The sequence below is a fragment of the Ovis aries genome, chromosome 1 (assembly GCF_016772045.2).
Source record: "Ovis aries strain OAR_USU_Benz2616 breed Rambouillet chromosome 1, ARS-UI_Ramb_v3.0, whole genome shotgun sequence".
NCBI classification, from domain to species: Eukaryota; Metazoa; Chordata; class Mammalia; order Artiodactyla; family Bovidae; genus Ovis; species Ovis aries.
Window position 1 is genome coordinate 207,813,247 of NC_056054.1, and position 17,603 is coordinate 207,830,849.

The 17,603-nt window shown below is 38.9% G+C and overlaps 1 protein-coding gene across 4 annotated transcripts in view; it reads left to right on the forward strand.

The window, feature by feature from the left end:
- Window positions 1–9,724: 9,724 nt before the first annotated feature.
- Window positions 9,725–17,603, forward strand: part of PEX5L (peroxisomal biogenesis factor 5 like) — a 300,042-nt gene continuing 292,163 nt past the window's right edge. For all 4 annotated transcript variants that reach the window (XM_060393390.1, XM_060393398.1, XM_060393405.1 and 1 more), the window contains exon 1: window positions 9,725–10,205. In XM_060393390.1, coding sequence (XP_060249373.1) covers window positions 10,185–10,205 — 21 coding nt within the window. In that variant the 5' untranslated portion in view covers window positions 9,725–10,184. The remainder of the gene's footprint in view (window positions 10,206–17,603) is intronic.

Below are 17,603 nucleotides of genomic sequence, written 5' to 3' on the forward strand. Positions count from 1 at the left end.
TCAAGAATAATTGTTTGACTTCATTGGTCCTTACATTCTCCATTTGAAAAAAGAGGTAGTCAGGCCACAAGAGCTACAGGCTTTTTTTCCAACCCTAGCATTGTATGATTATACATAATATCAACATTTTCAGTAATGTTTTATTTAAAAGAACTATATCAGAAATGTGAGGAAACTATTTTTAGATTATTTTATTTCAAGGCTTTTATAATGTTCCAAATACACACAAAATAGTTAACGTTCTTGAATTATTATTGATAATTTTCCATTCAAGATGCTGTAAGTTATTTAACCAAAACAAAGAATTAAAACAAGGTTCTTGTCTCCATCTGCCTACATCTAAAAAGGAGTTTTAAAAAATCATGGAAATAATTACACAAAATAAAAACTTCATGATTAAGAAAATTTTCTAACATAAAGGAGTTCCTAGCAAAGGGATGTGTTAGACTAGAGAGTCCATAAAGACTTTATAAAGGTAATAGAACTTGAGACGAAACTTCAGTTCAGTCATTCACTCATATCTGACTCTTTGCAACCCTATGAACTGCAGCCTGCCAGGCTTCCCTGTCCATCACCAACTCCCCGAGCTTGTGCAAACTTATGTTCCTCAAGTCAGTGATGCCATCCAGCCATCTCATCCTCTGTCATGCCCTTCTCCTCCCGCCTTCAATCTTTCCCAGCATCAGAGTCTTTTCTAATGAGTCAATTTTTTGCATCAGGTGGCCAAAGTATTGGAGTTTCAGCTTCAACATCAGTCCTTCTAATGAATACTCAAGACTGCTTTCCTTTAAGATGGACTGGTTGGATCTCCTTGCTGTCCAGGGGACTCTTAAGAGTCTTCTCCAAACCACAATTCAAAAGCATCAATTCTTTGATACTCAACTTTCTTTATGGTCCAACTCTCATATCCATACATAACTACTGGAAAAACCATAGCTTTGACTAGACAGAACTTTGTTGGCAAAGTAATGTCTCTGTTTCTTAATACACTGTTTAGGTTGGTCATAGCTTTTCTTCCAAGGAGCAAATGCCTTTTAGTTTCATGGCTGCAGTCACCATCTGCAGTGATTTTGGAGCCCAAGAAAAGAAAGTCTGTCTCTGTTTCCATTGTTTCCCCATCTATTTGCCATAAAGTGATGGAACTAGATGCCATGATCTTGGTTTTTTGAATGCTGAGTTTTAATCCAACTTTTTCACTCTCCTCTTTCACTTTCATCAGGAGGCTCTTTAGTTCTTTTTCACTTTCTGCCATAAGGGTGGTGTCATCTGCATAGCTGAGGTTATTGAAATTTCTCCTGGAAATCTTGATTCCAGCTTGGGCTTCATCCAGCCCAGTATTTTCCATGATGTACTCTGCATAGAAGTTAAATAAACAGGTGACAATATACAGCCTTGATGTACTTCCTTCCCAATTTGGAAACAGTCTATTGTTCCATGTCCAGTTCTAACTGTTGTTTCTTGACCTGCATACACATTTTCAGGAGGCAGGTGAGGTGGTCTAGTTTTCCCATCTCTTTAAGAATTTTCCTCGGTTTGTTGTGATCCACACAGTCAAAGGCTTTGGCATAGTCAAGAAAGCAGAAATAGATGTTTTTCTGGAACTCTCTTGCTTTTTCCATGATCCAGTGGATGTTGGCAATTTGATCTCTGGTTCCTCTGCCTTTCTAAATCCAGTTTGAACATCTGGAAGTTCTCAGTTCACGTATTGTTTTAGCCTCTCTCAGAGGATTTTGAGCATTACTTTGCTGGCGAGTGAGATGAGTGCAATTGTGCTGTAGTTTGAATGTTCTTTGGCATTGCGTTTCTTTAGGATTAGAATGAAAACTGACCTTTTCCAGTCCTGTGATCCTGCTGAGTTTTCCAAATTTCCTGACATATTGAGTGCAGCACTTTAACCACATCATCTTTTAGAACTTGAAATAACTCAGCTGAAATTCCACCACCTCCACTAGCTTTGTTGATAGTGATGCTTCTGAGGCCCACCTGACTTTGGACTTCAAGATGTCTAGCTCCAGGTGAGTGATCACAATATCATGGTTGTCTGGGTCACTAAGATCTTTTTTGTACAGTTCTTCTGTGTATTCTTGCCACCTCTTAATATATTCTGCTTCTGTTAGGTCCATACCGTTTCTGTTTTTTGTTGTGCCCATCTTTGCTTGAAATATTCCCTTGGTATCTCTAATTTTCTTGAAAAGATCTATACTCTTTCCCATTGTATTGTTTTCCTCTATTTCTTTGCATTGATCAGTGAGGAAGACTTTCTTATCTCTCCTTGCTGTTCTTTGGAACTCTGCATTCAGATGGGTGTATCTTTCCTTAAATGAATACACATTCATTCCAAAGGAGTAGGGAGAGCAAATACATTCCAAACAATGGAAAGAGCAGAAGTATAACTTGTACTATCTTTGGCAAATGATATAAAAATAATGACAAAATTTAGGGAATGTACAGAATTGAAAAAAGACACAGGGGCCAGTTTGTTGAAGAACATTGTATTAATAAGTATTCTTTTGGTTGCAAGTAACAGAAAATACAACTCAACTAGAAAAGGGAATGTCCTAACTAAAATAACTAAAAGTACATAGCTAGGCCAGCTTTATGTGTAGTTTATCTAAAGGCTCAAATAGTGTCCCCAGGAGCTTGCCTAGACTCTTCCTCCTCCAGTTGGAAGTGCGAGATGCTGGCAGCTCTCAGCTTACATCCTTAGAACACTCGGTCTAATGAAGAATCAGTCTGCTGCCGCATAGTCCTAGAGCAGAGTCCATTTGCCCTGGTTAGTTGGCTTGAGTCATATGTGTGACCACTGGAGATTGAATGTACTGGTTGGTTCAGCCTGTATCATATGTTTCACCTCAAAAGCCGAATAGTAAATATTTCCCACCATACAAATGGGCCAGAGTGGGGAAAAGATGGCTCCTCAAAGTGGAAAGACAGTTCTTCCTACCACAGAAGATATGGCACTGTGTGGCAGACTGTATTCTGTGACTGCGAATAAAAAGCTTAAAATGTTTGAACGTTAGTTGGCATAGGAAGCCAGTATAGCATTTGGGCTTCCCCTATGGCTCAGTGGGTAAAGAATTTGCCTGCAGTGCATGGGACACAGGAGACATGGGTTTGATTTTCAAGTTGGGAAGATCCCCTGGAGGAGGAAATGGCGACCCACTCCTGTATTCTTGCCTGAAAAATCCCATGGACAGAGGAGTCTGGTGTGCTACAGTCCAAAGGGTCACAAAGGGTCAGACACAACTGAGGGACTAAGAACATGGCATTTGAACTGGGCAGTAATATGATGAAGGCTGGCCTTTGTGAAGTTAATCTGGCTGCAGTATAGATGATAGTTTGGATTGGGAGATGGAGGAAGGTGATAAAACTAGCTTTGAAATTGCTAAGAGGTTTAGGGAGTCTGCGCTTGGATTACGATGAAAGGAGGAGTCAAAGCAAGAGATATTTTTGTTGCAAATGTTGCCTCACCAAGACTAAGAAACTCTAGAAAGTACATTTAATATTCAAGGCAATATTAGTTTGCTGAAAGAACATTGTCATAAAGGGAAAAGAAAAGTGTAAGGTGCCCTCTCCTAGTCATCAGAGTCTATGTACTTTGCTTCAGTCATAATTCCCCCACCACCTTGGGGTCTGCCATGTGGACTGTTTAAATTCTTTCCAGATCTAGTGCCCTGAACCCCAGCTAACCCCATTCAATGTGTCAAAGAGACAAAAAGGGCAAACTTTAACAAAATGTTCCTGCCTCTGATTGAACAATAAAAACTAATTAGTCATTTTAATTTAGGTCTCTGGTTATTTTGACTTTTGTTCTCTCCTACACCATCTTTGAGCAGTAGGGCTTAAATTCCACAGATTATAAAAGAATGGTTGAATCACCAAAAGACTATTATCCTTAATTTTCTGAAGTCCACAAGCCTACTGACAACACCATTATTACTCAGCTTTTTAAAAGATTTAATAAATGCTGAATTTTCAATATCCATTTAATATGCCAGAGGATTCACTTACTAATAAACAAAACTTAATTTGATCAATACAAAATATATTCTACTACCACTCAACTCTTTAATTTTATTATAGTGATTTAAATTCCAGGCGATATTAGCACATTTCTTGCTATAAGAAAGTTGTGCGTGCTATGATTTTATGCCAAGTCCTTTGGCCACTCAGAATGCAATGAGATTATCTTATAAATGGAGAATGATATGTGTGGTGCTTTTCTCTTGGCACTGATGTCGCTCATGTGCTATCATTGCAAAAGGCAAGAGTTAGCTTTGTACATATTTACAACCGTCTAGGCCACAGTACTGCTCAGATGTGATGGTGCATACAAAACGCTTCGGGATCTTGTTAACATGCAGGTTCTGATTCAGTTGGTCAGGGATGGGGCCCAAGAGTCTGCATTTCTAACAAGCTCCCAGGAGAATCTGATGTTGCTGGTCAACAGACCACACTTTGAGTAACAAGGGTCTTTGAATTTAAAATGAGAAATATTTTCTGGACATTGGGTTTGGTATTAAGTCATGCTGATGGTAGGTTATAAAACAACCATGCGATAGGAATGAAACACAGATGATTTTTATTTTCCTCAGAAACAAAGAATTATACTGGGTTTAGCTGGGCAATCATGGCCCAGCCACTTATAAGTTAAATTGCTGCTGATGGCAGCATTACCACCAATGAAATATATACCTGTATGCATGTAGATTAGAAAAGATTCATTAGTAACTGTCCCTTCCACAGTGTTTACAGAGACATTCTTCTTTTGCTTCATATCATAGATATAATTGAGTTTGACATATATCACAAATTCATCTTCAAAGTTGTTTGTCCATGATTAACAGTTATTAATATGAAAACTAGAAAGTCCTGTGAAAAGTCAAAGCATATAGATGTTTAGCAGAGATTTCCATTTTTTTTGGACTTCCCTGGTGGCTCAGACAGTAAAGTGTCTGCTTACAATGCGGGAGACCTGGGTTCAATCCCTGGGTCGGGAAGATCTCCTGGAGAAGGAAATGGCAACCCACTCCAGTATTCTTGCCTGGAAAATCCCATGGACAAAGGAGCCTGATAGGCTACAGTCCATGGGGTCACAAACTGTCAGACACAACTGAGCGACTTCACTTTCACTTTCTTCCATTTGTATTCAGATATTTCCTTTGTCAGAGAAGCAGACACACAGCTGTTGTTCCTAAAAAAAAAAAAAAAAAAAAAAAACCGCACCTTTTTTAAACAGTTGCATCTCTGGTTTGTTTGTTTGTTTGCCTTCTGCCAGTTTACCTTAATGATTCCCTGGGGGGACCAGAGATTACAAAGAGATATATTTCTCACCATTACTGCAGTCATAGGATAAAGTTTGGAGAAGGAAATGGCAACCCATTCTAGTGTTCTTGCCTGGAGAATTCCATGGACAGAGGAGCCTAGCAGGCTACAGTCCATGGGGTCACAAAGAGTAGGACACGACTAAGCGTCTTCAATTTCACTTTCACTCTCAGGATAAAGTTATGCATGTTTTCTCCTTTTAAGATCTCTTAAAGACAATTTGATTTGCAAAAAATATTTCCACAAATATAATTATATTATGATTCAATTTTTTATGTGTGTCACAAAATTCACACCTGCTTTATCTTATCAATTTTCTACTGATATGTCTACATTTACATGAAAAGCTTCTTTTTGTGCCAAAATATCATAATACTTGAGCTAATACACTAGATCTGGATCAACATTTTTGGCCTAGCCAAATGAGATATACCAATTACTAGATGGTTCTGTGAATCAAGAGTATCTCAAGATGCTGATACTTGAATCAGTAGTCAACCAAGTACCTTTGCTCATGATGTTTATATTTATAGGCTTTGAAGGAAATATTTGTGCCACAAAAATAATCAAAATCCATGACAAGGTGGACTATTTAACTAGAAGATGTGAACTCAGGAGAAATGGAGAAATTATGGGATCTTTGTAGAACTATTGTTTTAAGAAAAGTCTAGACAGATTTTTCTTTCTGGGATGGTAAAATGTACTCCTGTCAGGAAGCTAGACTATGAGTTCCATGGAGATAGAAACCATGTCTGCCTCATCAGTGTATTTCAGCACTTGGCACAGCATTCCCACATACTAAGTCTTCAATAAAAATGTTGGTGGGAATGCAAACTAGTACAGCCACTATGGAGAACAGTGTGGAGATTCCTTAAAAATTTCAAATAGAACTGCCTTATGACCCAGCTATCCCACTGCTGGGCATGCACACCAAGGAAACCAGAACTGAAAGAGATACATGTACCCCAATGTTCATTGCAGCACTGTTTATAATAGCCAGGACATGGAAACAACCTAGATGTCCATCAGCAGATGAATAGATAAGAAAGCTGTGGTACATATACACAATGGAGTATTACTCAGCCATTAAAAAGAATACATTTGAATCAGTTCTAATGAGATGGATGAAACTGGAGCCGATTATACAGAGTGAAGTAAGCCAGAAAGAAAAACACCAATACAGTATACTAACACATATATATGAAATTTAGAAAGATGGCAATGATGATCCTGTATGCAAGACAGCAAAAGAGACACAGATTTGTAGAGCGGACTTTTGGACTCTGAAGGAGAGGGATAGGGTGGGATGATTTGGGAAAATGGCATTGAAACATGTATACTAACATGTAAGAAACTAATCACCAGTCTATGTTCGATGCAGGATGCAGGATGCTTGGGGCTGTTGCGTGGGGATGATCCAGACGGATGATATGGGGTGGGAGGTGGGAGGGGGGGTTCATGTTTGGGAACTCATGTACACCCGTGGCGGATTCATGTCAATGTATGCCAAAACCAATACGGTATTGTAAAGTAAAATAAAGTAAAAATAAAAATTTAAATTAAAAAAAAATAAATGAATGAAGAGAGGCATGCCTTCACAGATGCACTTGTATTTCTGAGATTCTGTGAATGTAGGGAGTAGCTAAATGAGTTTCTTAAGTTTTAAAAAGAGGATATATTGACTTCTGTCTTCAACTCTAGGTACCTGCCATAGAGGTTCAAATGTTTTTATGGTTGATGGCTCTTTGACTCTGCCATTAGATGAAAATAAGCATATAATGGATTGGAAAACTTTAGCTCCAGTGTTACTTCACAGATTTGTAGTGATTTCAAATCAAAGTCTACAGTTTCCCCAAGATTTCTATACTAACATGCAAACATTTTATAATAAATAATTTTCCCAAGAGTAACATGGAAACATACATTCCCATATGTAAAATAGATAGCCAAAGGGAATTTGCTATATGACTCAGGTAACTCAAACCAGGGCTTGGTAATAGCCTAGAGGGGTGGGATAGGAAGGGAAGTGGGAGGGATGTTCAAGTGGGAGAGGACATGGGTAAACCTATGGCTGATTCATGTTGATGTTTGGTAGAAACCAACACAATACTGTAAAGCAATTGTCCTTTAATTAAAAATGAAATTCATACTAACAGAATGATAATTCCCCCATTTAAGCTTGTAGAGCTCAAGGTCTCAGGAAATCCTCACTCGTATTTTCTGGACTGTGTGCTCAGTTTGCTCAGTGGTGTCCCACTCTTGGTGACCCTGTGGACTGTAGCCGGCCAGGCTCCTCTGTCTGTGGGATTCTCCAGGCAAGAATACTGGAGTGGGTTGCCATTTCCTACTCCAGGGGATCTTCCTGACCCTAGGATCAAACCCATGTCTCTTGCACCTCTGACATTAGCAAGTGGATTCTTTACCACTGAGCCACCTGGGAAGCCCATTTTCTGAACTAGAAAAAACCAGTTTGCATACTCATATATGATGGTTTAAAATTGACAAGTCCCTTTGCATACATTAGTTTTCAGCAGCCCTGTGCAGTAGGCTAGGCAGATACTTGCCTTACTTCAAAAGTGAGGAAATAGAGAATTTCTTGCCCGAGAGAGAAGTGAGGTAGTGCCATAGAAGTCGCACTTCTACCTACTGACTCCTATTTCAGTGCTCTGTCCTATAAAAGACAATAAAACAAGAATTGGGTGGTACTTTTTACAGTTTACAGTGCTTATGAATATGTATCAATTTTCAAAATAAAACCATGAGCTTTTCAAGCAGGGTTTAGACGTTAAAGAGCTGAAGTATATAGGGTAAAGGAAATTGTCCAAGGTTAACCACTGCTGCTGCTGCTGCTAAGTCACTTCAGTCGTGTCCGACTCTGTGCGACCCCATAGATGGCAGCTCACCAGGCTCCCTCGTCCCTGGGATTCTCCAGGCAAGAACACTGGAGTGGGTTGCCATTTCCTTCTCCAATGCATGAAAGTGAAAAGTGAAAGTGAAGTCGCTCAGTCGTGTCTGACTCTTCGAGACGCCATGGACTGCAGCCTACCAGGCTCCTCCATCCATGGGGTTTTCCAGGCAAGAGTACTGGAGTGGGATGCCATCACCTTCTCTGAGGTTAACCACTGGGGGAATCTACCACTAGGAATCCAAGTCTCCTGCCTACAAGTCTTAGTCATTTTGTGTTCTGTTGGTTGATTGTTTTAGGGCCTCAGGTGCACTGAATTGGATTAATCGTTTTTTGTGGTTCATTTCACTCTGTCCTCACTAGTTCATGCATGGTTTTATTTAGTTACATAGTGGTTTGTATAGACTAATACATGTCTGAGAATCACCACCCAACATAATAGCTGAGATATGACAATTAGCCTTCATACACAATACCTCCCCCCCTTTCCCCTACCTGCTCTCACCCAGTGTTACCATTTTAAATATGATATTAATTGTTTTATTGTTTTTCTTTTCATATAGTTACATACAAATATATTTATATTCCTAAGGAGTTTTTCTTAACTTTATGAAAAGTATGTTATGCTATATGCAAGATTTGGAGGATTATATCATGCCATATATAATTTGGGGGATGTTGTGCAATTGGAGATCTTTTTACCAACAAAAGTAGGTAATCACAGTACACACACATACACCAGCCCATTGTTTTATGTATATACATTTATAATGTAAACATTGCATCAGACTATCCAGTCTCTTAAACCTGAAACGTATTGAAATGCACTCTACCTATATATTAAACACCCATTCATTCAACAAATATTTATAGGGTGCGTACTATGTGCCAGGAGGTACTGTGCTTGTGATACACCCATGCGAAAACAGGTACACTCCTTCCCCTAAATATCCCTGATCTCACGGAAATAACACTATATATATTGAAATAGACAATAAATAAAATAAATATATAAAATATACAGGATGTTATGTTAAGTGCTAGGGAGAAAAACACATCATGCAAGGCCCTTTGAGACTGGAGTTTGCTGTTTTAGGGTAGCCAGCAATGAATTGGAGGTGGGGTGAATTGGGGGTGGGTTGAGTGTAGAGAGGCACGGAGGGACACGGAGGTAACTTGTGAGAGCTGAATCAGAACAGAAATAAACTCTTCGGAACCCCCCCACGCTGGGTTTATTTAATCTATAGGATGATGGGCTTATTCGATACTGATGGCTCCTGAAAAATGCATATTCCTCCTACTTTTTCTTGCAACTAGCCTCCAGCTCCTCTGGAACCTCCCCTAGAAGCCGTTGCCCCACCTGACCACCACCACCCACCCGGGCACTTGGCCGCCACGTGTGCGCATTCCCGAGCACGCGCGCAGGGGGGCGCGCGCCTCCTTCGGCCGAGCCCAGGGCCAGCCGGGGACGCGTACGCGCGTGCCCGGCCCCGCGGGCTCTCGGCAGGGACGCGGCCGGGAGGGCGGCGCGCGCCCAGCTCGGCAGCTGCTGCGGCTGGTGTGGGCGCTCACGTCAGGGCTGGGAGGAGGAAGGGGTTCGCTGTGAAGAGAGTGAGAGAGACATGAGGCAGCCAGGCAGGAAACGAGAAAGTGTTCGGCGAAGGAGTGAGTTTTGAAGACGCCCGGCGAGCAGGACCGTGCCTGCGGGAGAGCGTGGCCGCCTGGGCTCCTCGCTTCATCCGCGCGCTCTCCAGTGTCCCCTTTCAGCACCCCGAGCGGAGAACAGTTCCCCGCAGCCCGCAGAGCTTCGGCGGCCGCTGGCGGCCGGGCTACCTGGAGCCTTCCGCCAGGCTTAGGGGCACCCTCTGAGAACCCACCTTCTCTGTTGCCGTGCAAGTGAACACGAGGGGAAGCATCCGGCAACCTCAGGGAGTCCTGAAGAAGCCGAAGCAGAATGTACCAGGGACACATGCAGGTAAGACATTTCCATAGAATTGGATAGGAATCTTGGGGACTAATATAAGAGCAAGGCGGTTCACCAAGTTACTGTGGTCAAGTACTGCCTCCATACAATTCAACAAGTGAAGTGGTGCGACATGACCATGACATTTCAGTCCAGGGCTGTAGGAAAAACCAGACGGGTTTCTGAGGGTGGGTGAAGGGGAGGAAGACCTCAAAACTTCGATTAGGAAGTTTGTTTTATGTGTATTCCCTGAGCCTGTTTCTTTAAACAAGATCAAAGAATCCGAAAGGAGGAAACCTGGAGACGACCGTGTTTCCGTTGTATTCTTATTGATGCAACTCAGCATGTATGTCAACTGAAGGGCAAACAATCATAGGAAAGACAAAGCTTTTCTTTTATCATCTGCGAAGGTTCTTGACGTTTGGAACACTTTGCCACTTTCGTATTATTTTTTAAAGTGATCATTTAAAAAATGGTTTGTGCTGTATTTTTCCCACTTCAGATGATGGGACATTGTCACCTATCCCTATAGTCACAGGATGACTTAGGATGAATTTCAAACATATGTCCAAGAGGCTCTAATGTTTTTCAGAGGAGGTGCTGTCTCTGGCTATTAAAGCTCATCTGAGCTGAGCACTGCTTCTCTCTGATGTTCTCCACTCTCTTGGGCAAGATTACTTTAACCTTGACTCCAGTTTTCATTCACATAGTTGGTTCTTCCTTATAAAGGCAGGTGCATGCTTTGGGTGGAAAAAATGAAATACCAACTCAGCTTCCTAAAGTATAAACTGAGCTTTTATTTTATTTCCTTTTTTACTGTTCCTAAATGTTTTAGTCATGGACTTGATGTTTGGGCTTCCTTTCCATTACAAAGATGGTCAACTACAGTTATCATACGTGATAATTTCACTCTAGTGTATAATGTGCATGAATGTTACAAGGATGTTACTTCTGTATCTTTAGGGCAATTGAAAAACAAATAAATTGACATGTTATTGCATTTATGACTTAGTATTACCCAATATTTAATTTCTAAACCTGTGGAGAAATTCTTTTGGATTATAATCTAGTTTTATATAAAATGGTATTGTATCATATTCCAAAGTTTTATAAGAATTCTGAATCAGCACTATCAGAATTCTAAAAGCATTTCCCATACTACTGACATCATCTTGTTTTGAAAATTATTAATAGAATTATATCACAATTGTTAGACAATAATTAGTACCTGAAGTGTATTTCTAAATACATACAATAAATACTATCTGCATGTTTCTTATTAAAGCTACACTAATTGAGAAGTTAAGTAACAACCATTCAAACAATGACAGCTAAAAAATTAACAAAGGGTTTTTACCATAGTTTTATGCTTCATCTTCACTCCCAAGTATGGTACTTTGAATTTTATGTATGATCTATTTATTATCCCCAAACAGTTTCTCCACAGGAATAAAAATAGGAAGATTTTAATAAATGGAGTCAGCCCTCAGAAAACTGCTCATTCACACAAAATTCATAATTGACTACTTGGGCAATTTAATGAAACTTTCCACATAATTTTTTGTTTGAAAATATGTTTTTGTGAATGAATAATGCAAGCAACAATCTGATAAACTCAGGTAGCCCCAAAATAATTTAAACTCAATTTTCTGGATATTTAAGGGAAAGGCATTACTGAAACTTGAATTGCCCAGAATAATGTCTGATGGTTTCATTTCACTTTGAGAGAATAGACAGAATGTAAGACTCTGCATATGCCTCTGCCTTAATATTTTTTGCTTGTGCACTGCTGTAACAACAAATATGATGGCTTGCAGTAAAACTCACAAATCTTTGCTGCCAAGCTTAACTTGGAAACATTACTAAATAAAGACTGTAATCAATATGCTTGCCAAAATTTCAGAGCACAATACTTTTTTCCTATTTGCTGTTGACCATTGATATTAACTTCTAAGGCTTTACTAGTTTAGCAGCTATTAAATGATATGATCATCTGGTTGGGAATACTCCCTCCCCAAACTAAAACACTTATTACAACCTGATTTGTAATATAGCTATATTTTAAAACCCCAGTCTCTTTCCCAGAAAATAGTATTTAGCCTATGTACAAAATCCCCATTGTGTTGATACCTTTAGATTAAATAAAGAATTTTTCCTTATCGGAAACAGCATCATCTTCCTGTGCATACCTGACTCTAATCACAAGGGAGAAGAAGCATAGCCCAAACATTCCAAAATATTTGTAATTTAAAATCGGAATACATATTTGGTAAAGTGGACCAGGGATGAGCAGATTTACTAACATTTTTGCCAACTCTGGAGTTTATTTGAACACTGGTGTTACTTGGCTGATACCTTAAAACGGGAGTGCAACAGAAAATATTTGCAGTCATTAACTGTGCCTTCTAATTCTTGTCGTTTCCAAATCCAAAAGATTTTTAAATAAAATGCTTTGTAAATAGACAGTCTGAAGTAGGGGAGGTATTCACATGAAGTTTTCAAAAATTGTCTAAAACTCCTGTGGTACCTTTGTTTTTGCAACTTAACAACTTTGTAAATAAAATCTATTAATTTTGATACATATGTCTAATTCATCCAGTTTACCATAGAAACTGCATGCATTTTAGAAGCCACAAACTTTTAAAAACACAAATTTGATTTACTCTGGTAGTTCGTTAGAAGATAAAAGTTGACAAATGACAACTATTACAGATAGATAGCACAGCATAGTGGTATAGATTTCTTGGTTTCAAAGTGAATGCCACAGGTATATTTCTTAAGAGCAGGCCCAAGAGTTGTGCCATTTTTCCAGGTGCCTCACCAGTTATTTCCAGGGGGAATTCATCACCTCAGCAACTTAAGCAAAGGTTGTTTCTTTAGCAACTGTTTTAGATTTCCTTCTTTTTCCCTTTTGACCAAGGGAATCAGTGGTGTTTAAATACACTTTACCATCAGTTCTGACCAACCCTCGATTCCTAAAATAGATGACCTGTGCTCTTAAACCCTCCAATACCTCTGTGTGCTCTGCAGTGCGATGCTTATTTGTGTATGTGCATAGGAGTTAGCTCTGCCAATTAGAGCAAAATAATTGCATGTCTCTGAATGTTCCCTTAACCAAACGTTTTTCTGGAATGGTATAAATGCAAAGCAATATAATTTCAATTTTGAACTAATTTTTTTTAATTTTTAATAAAGGATCCCCAGTAGAATTTTTGTTACAAAAGTTATTTCAACTAAAACTGAGTATATTTATTACACATGAATTTTTTTCTGAATAAATTGGAAAAGAAAAAAGTTTTTTCAGAAGACAAAAAATCTGTTCATAATTGTAACTGATCTCTATGATAGGCATTGAAAACAGTCTTCTTTGACTTATTCAAACCTGCCAAGGAAAAATTCCATACCCTCTGGCCTCACAGGACATTAACTAAAGAAAATTTAAATGACAAAATTTACAAGATTATTAACAGCTCAACAAGTAGCTATTCATTTATCTTCCCCCAAAAGGGTTTTGTGTTTGTCTTAAGTTTACTTAAGCTTTTTAAAAATTTTTCATGAAGTTTGGATAACAACTTATGTTAATACATTAGGTCTGGCCACTGGAGACTCATTTGATTCACTAGAAACAACTAACATAAGGTCATAGAATGTTCTCAGCATCTATAACAGCAGTTTGTCATTAATGATACCTAAAGCAAAACTGTGAAGTAGGTAATATTTGTCATAGATATTTCCAGTTTTTAAAAAGATCCATTTTTTCCTTCTGATGCCACCATTTTCTATCCTGTGCCATTTCTTTATCAACCCTTTGCTAACAAAAACGTAGTTAATACCAATATACCACACATGCACAAACGCTACAGGGATATTTACATTTTTAGAGGGAAATCTGTGAGAATCAGGAGGCATTTTTGGGGGGAGGGGCAGAATTTGTGAGGAGAATGAGGTAATGCTAGCTTAAGGCTGGGGTTGATTGTGTTAATTTGGTCATGGATGGACATGAATTTGAGCAAACTCAGTGAGATAGTGAAGGACAGGGAAACCTGGTGTGCTGCAGTCCGTGGGGTTGCAAAAAGTCAGACTCGACTTAGTGACTGAACAACAAGCTGCTGCCCTCACCTTTTCTCTCCACTCAGCTCAAATAGTACCTGCCATTCCCCCTCAAATAATCAGTGTTGATACTCCTTGAGTGAATTTACTTCAGACATAAATGTATTGTCCAAAATTAACTAGAATTCTCTTGAAGAAAATTCATGTACGGTGAAACTGATGCTCTAAATTATGACACAAGCTCCAGCAAGATTCACAAGTGCTTCCAGTATATTTATAAGTAAATCATGCTTGTTATGAGAGTAATATTAAGCTCCTAATATTTAGAAAAATGATAATATGTATGGTATAATATTGCTGAATATTTGATTAACCCTGAAACTCTCACTCCTCAGCTATACTGGCCAACAGTTTCCTTTATAGATTTACTGTAAGAAACACAATATGTTCTTCCTAGACTTTGTTTACGGTTTATAAACATTCTTCCTAAAAACATGTGTTTGAAGGAAAAAATTCCAGCATACAAATGTTTTGACTCTAAAAACATTTTTAAAGTAAAGAATGAAAAAAAGGTTAAAACAGAACTTATTAATTTTAAAAGCCCGAGTCTCTAGTATTCCCACTACCAACGTAAGAAGCACTGAGATGTGATGTACCATGTAGTCAAAACATCTGGCAGGCTGCATTTTTACACTTTTCATTGAGCTCTCATGTTTCCAACACAGGCATAAGCTAGAGCTGTGTAAAGACTTTATATTCTAGAATTAACTTCTTGATATTTTGATAGAATAACTGGTATGCATTTCCTACACTTAGTGAAGGTACACTCCAGCCTAATGTCTCCTTATGGTACCTAAGTCCGATCTGGGTGTTTGGGGACATCTAAATATGATGTCCAGAGAAGGCAATGGCAACCCACTCCAGTACTCTTGCCTGGAAAATCCCATGGACGGAGGAGGCTGGTAGGCTGCAGTCCATGGGGTCGAGAAGAGTCAGACACGACTGAGCGACTTCACTTTCACTTCTCACTTTCATGCATTGGAGAAGGAACTGGCAACCCACTCCAGTGTTCTTGCCTGGAGAATCCCAGGGATGGGGGAGCCTGGTGGGCTGCCGTCCATGGGGTCGCACAGAGATGGACATGACTGAAGCGACTTAGCAGCAGCAAATACGATGTCATTTCAAATACACCAGTAAAGAACATAGAGTTGCCGAGTTTTCTGAAAAATAAAACCTCTTTATGATTCAGACTTCGTGGAAGGGAAAAATCATCTTTAGCCTGTAACCCGTGGATCAGAGAGCAGATGCTATGAATTGGGGGTTACATCTCTTTCAGAGACCCCTTCCTTCATCTCCACCTCACTCACCCACTTCTCACCCCTTCTCACCTATGCTGTCCCTAGGAATACCAAACAGAAGACTTTCTCCCCAGCCTGTTAAGAAATATCTTTATATCTTATATATTATTATGTTATACAGAATATAAACAGGAAGATAGCTAATATCCTATTGGTTGACTATCATGACCATTACTAATTGTTCAGAGCCCAAGGTCTAACACAGCACACTGTCAGGATTGTCTTATAATGTTGTTTTTCATGTATAAATATGTTATTTGTGACATAGAAGACACCTGCATTATAAGAGGAAAATGTTCTTTGTCAATTAATGATTCTTGGCTAATTGGATATCTATTAAAAAAAAAGTAAATCTTGACTTCTATTTTGCATGTACATAAAAGTCCATGTCAAGTAGGTTAAAATAAGAGAAAATATTTATGACCTCGCAGGTAGGCAGTAAACATGTAAGAGAACATTTACCAGTAGCTGTTTTAATTTCCTTGTTTACTCTTTCTATTATCTGTGTCATTTTGTGGACTGTTTTTATTGATTGATTTTTATCTTCATTATGAGCTGTGTTTTTCTGCTTCCTTGTATGCCTGGTACATTTTGATTGGATGCCAGACATTGTGAGTTTTACATTGTTGGGTGCTGGATTTTTTTTTTTAATTCTTTTTTTTTTAAGTTTTATCTTTGGACACAATTAATATACTCAGAAACAGTTTTATCATTTCAAGGTTTGCTTTTAAGAATCCTTACATGATACCAGAAGCTACCAAAGTATTTTCGTCTAGGGCTGATTGTCCTGTTTACTGTGGTACTATCCTTTTGAGTACTTTATCTGACGTCCTACTCATCCGAAGATTTCTTGACTTGGCTTTGGGAATGTGGACTCTTTATAACCCCATGTGAGCTCTAAGAATTTCTCTGCCTGCTCCTTTCTGATGGTGTAAGGGTCATTTTCTCACATACGTGGTCAGAACTCAGTGGAAAACAGAGGAGGAAGCCCCTGCATTTCTCCAGCATTCTCCCTCTGTTCAGACTTCTCCCTACTACTCTGCCCTGTGTATTCTAACACCTGGGCCTCCTAAACCCTCCACTCTGTCTCCTCAGCTTATTGAGAGTATAAGAGTTTTGGGGGGTTCTTGCTTCCTACATTATGTCTGGAAAACTTTTTCCTGGCAGTAGGCTAGGGCAATTATAGGACTCACTTTGTTTTCCTTCTCTCAAGGATCCGATCCTGTAAGGCTTTTTTTCTCAGTGTTTAATAACCATTTGTTTGTATATTGTCTGTTTTTTTCCCAATTTTATTGAGAAATAATTGACGTACCGCACTATATAAGTTTAAAGCATACAATATGATAGTTTGATTTACTTATATTGTGACGCAGGTTCAGTTACCATCCATTTTCTTGTGTAGATACAATAAAAAGAAAGAAGGGAAAAAGGAAAAATTTCTTTCTTGTGACGAGAGTTCTTAAGATTCACTGTAACAACTTTCCTCTATGTCAGATAGCAATGTTAGCTGTAGTCCTCATGTTGTGCATTACATCCCTAGTATTTATCCTGTAACTGCAAGTTTGTGCCTTTTGACTACCTTCCTCCAGTTGCCTCTCCCCTCCCCTCTGCCTCTGGTAACCACAAGTCTGAGTTTATTTGTTTGTTCTTAGTTTCCACATATAAGTGAGATCATACAGTATTTGTCTTTCTCTGAGTGACTTATTTAACTTAGCATAATGCCTTCAGAGTCCATCCATGTTGTTGCAAATGGTACAATTTCCTCATTTTTATGACTAATAAAATTTTATATATGTGTGTGTGTGTGTATATATATATATATATACCACAACTTCTGTAACCATTTATCTACCAATGGACACCAGTAATTTTCATGTCTCAGCAGACATGAAATAGTGCTCCTCTGAACGTGAGGATGCTGATATTTTTTGAGTTAGTGATTTTGTTTCCTTTGGATGTATTCCCCAAAATGGAATTGCTGGATCATATGGTAATTCTACTT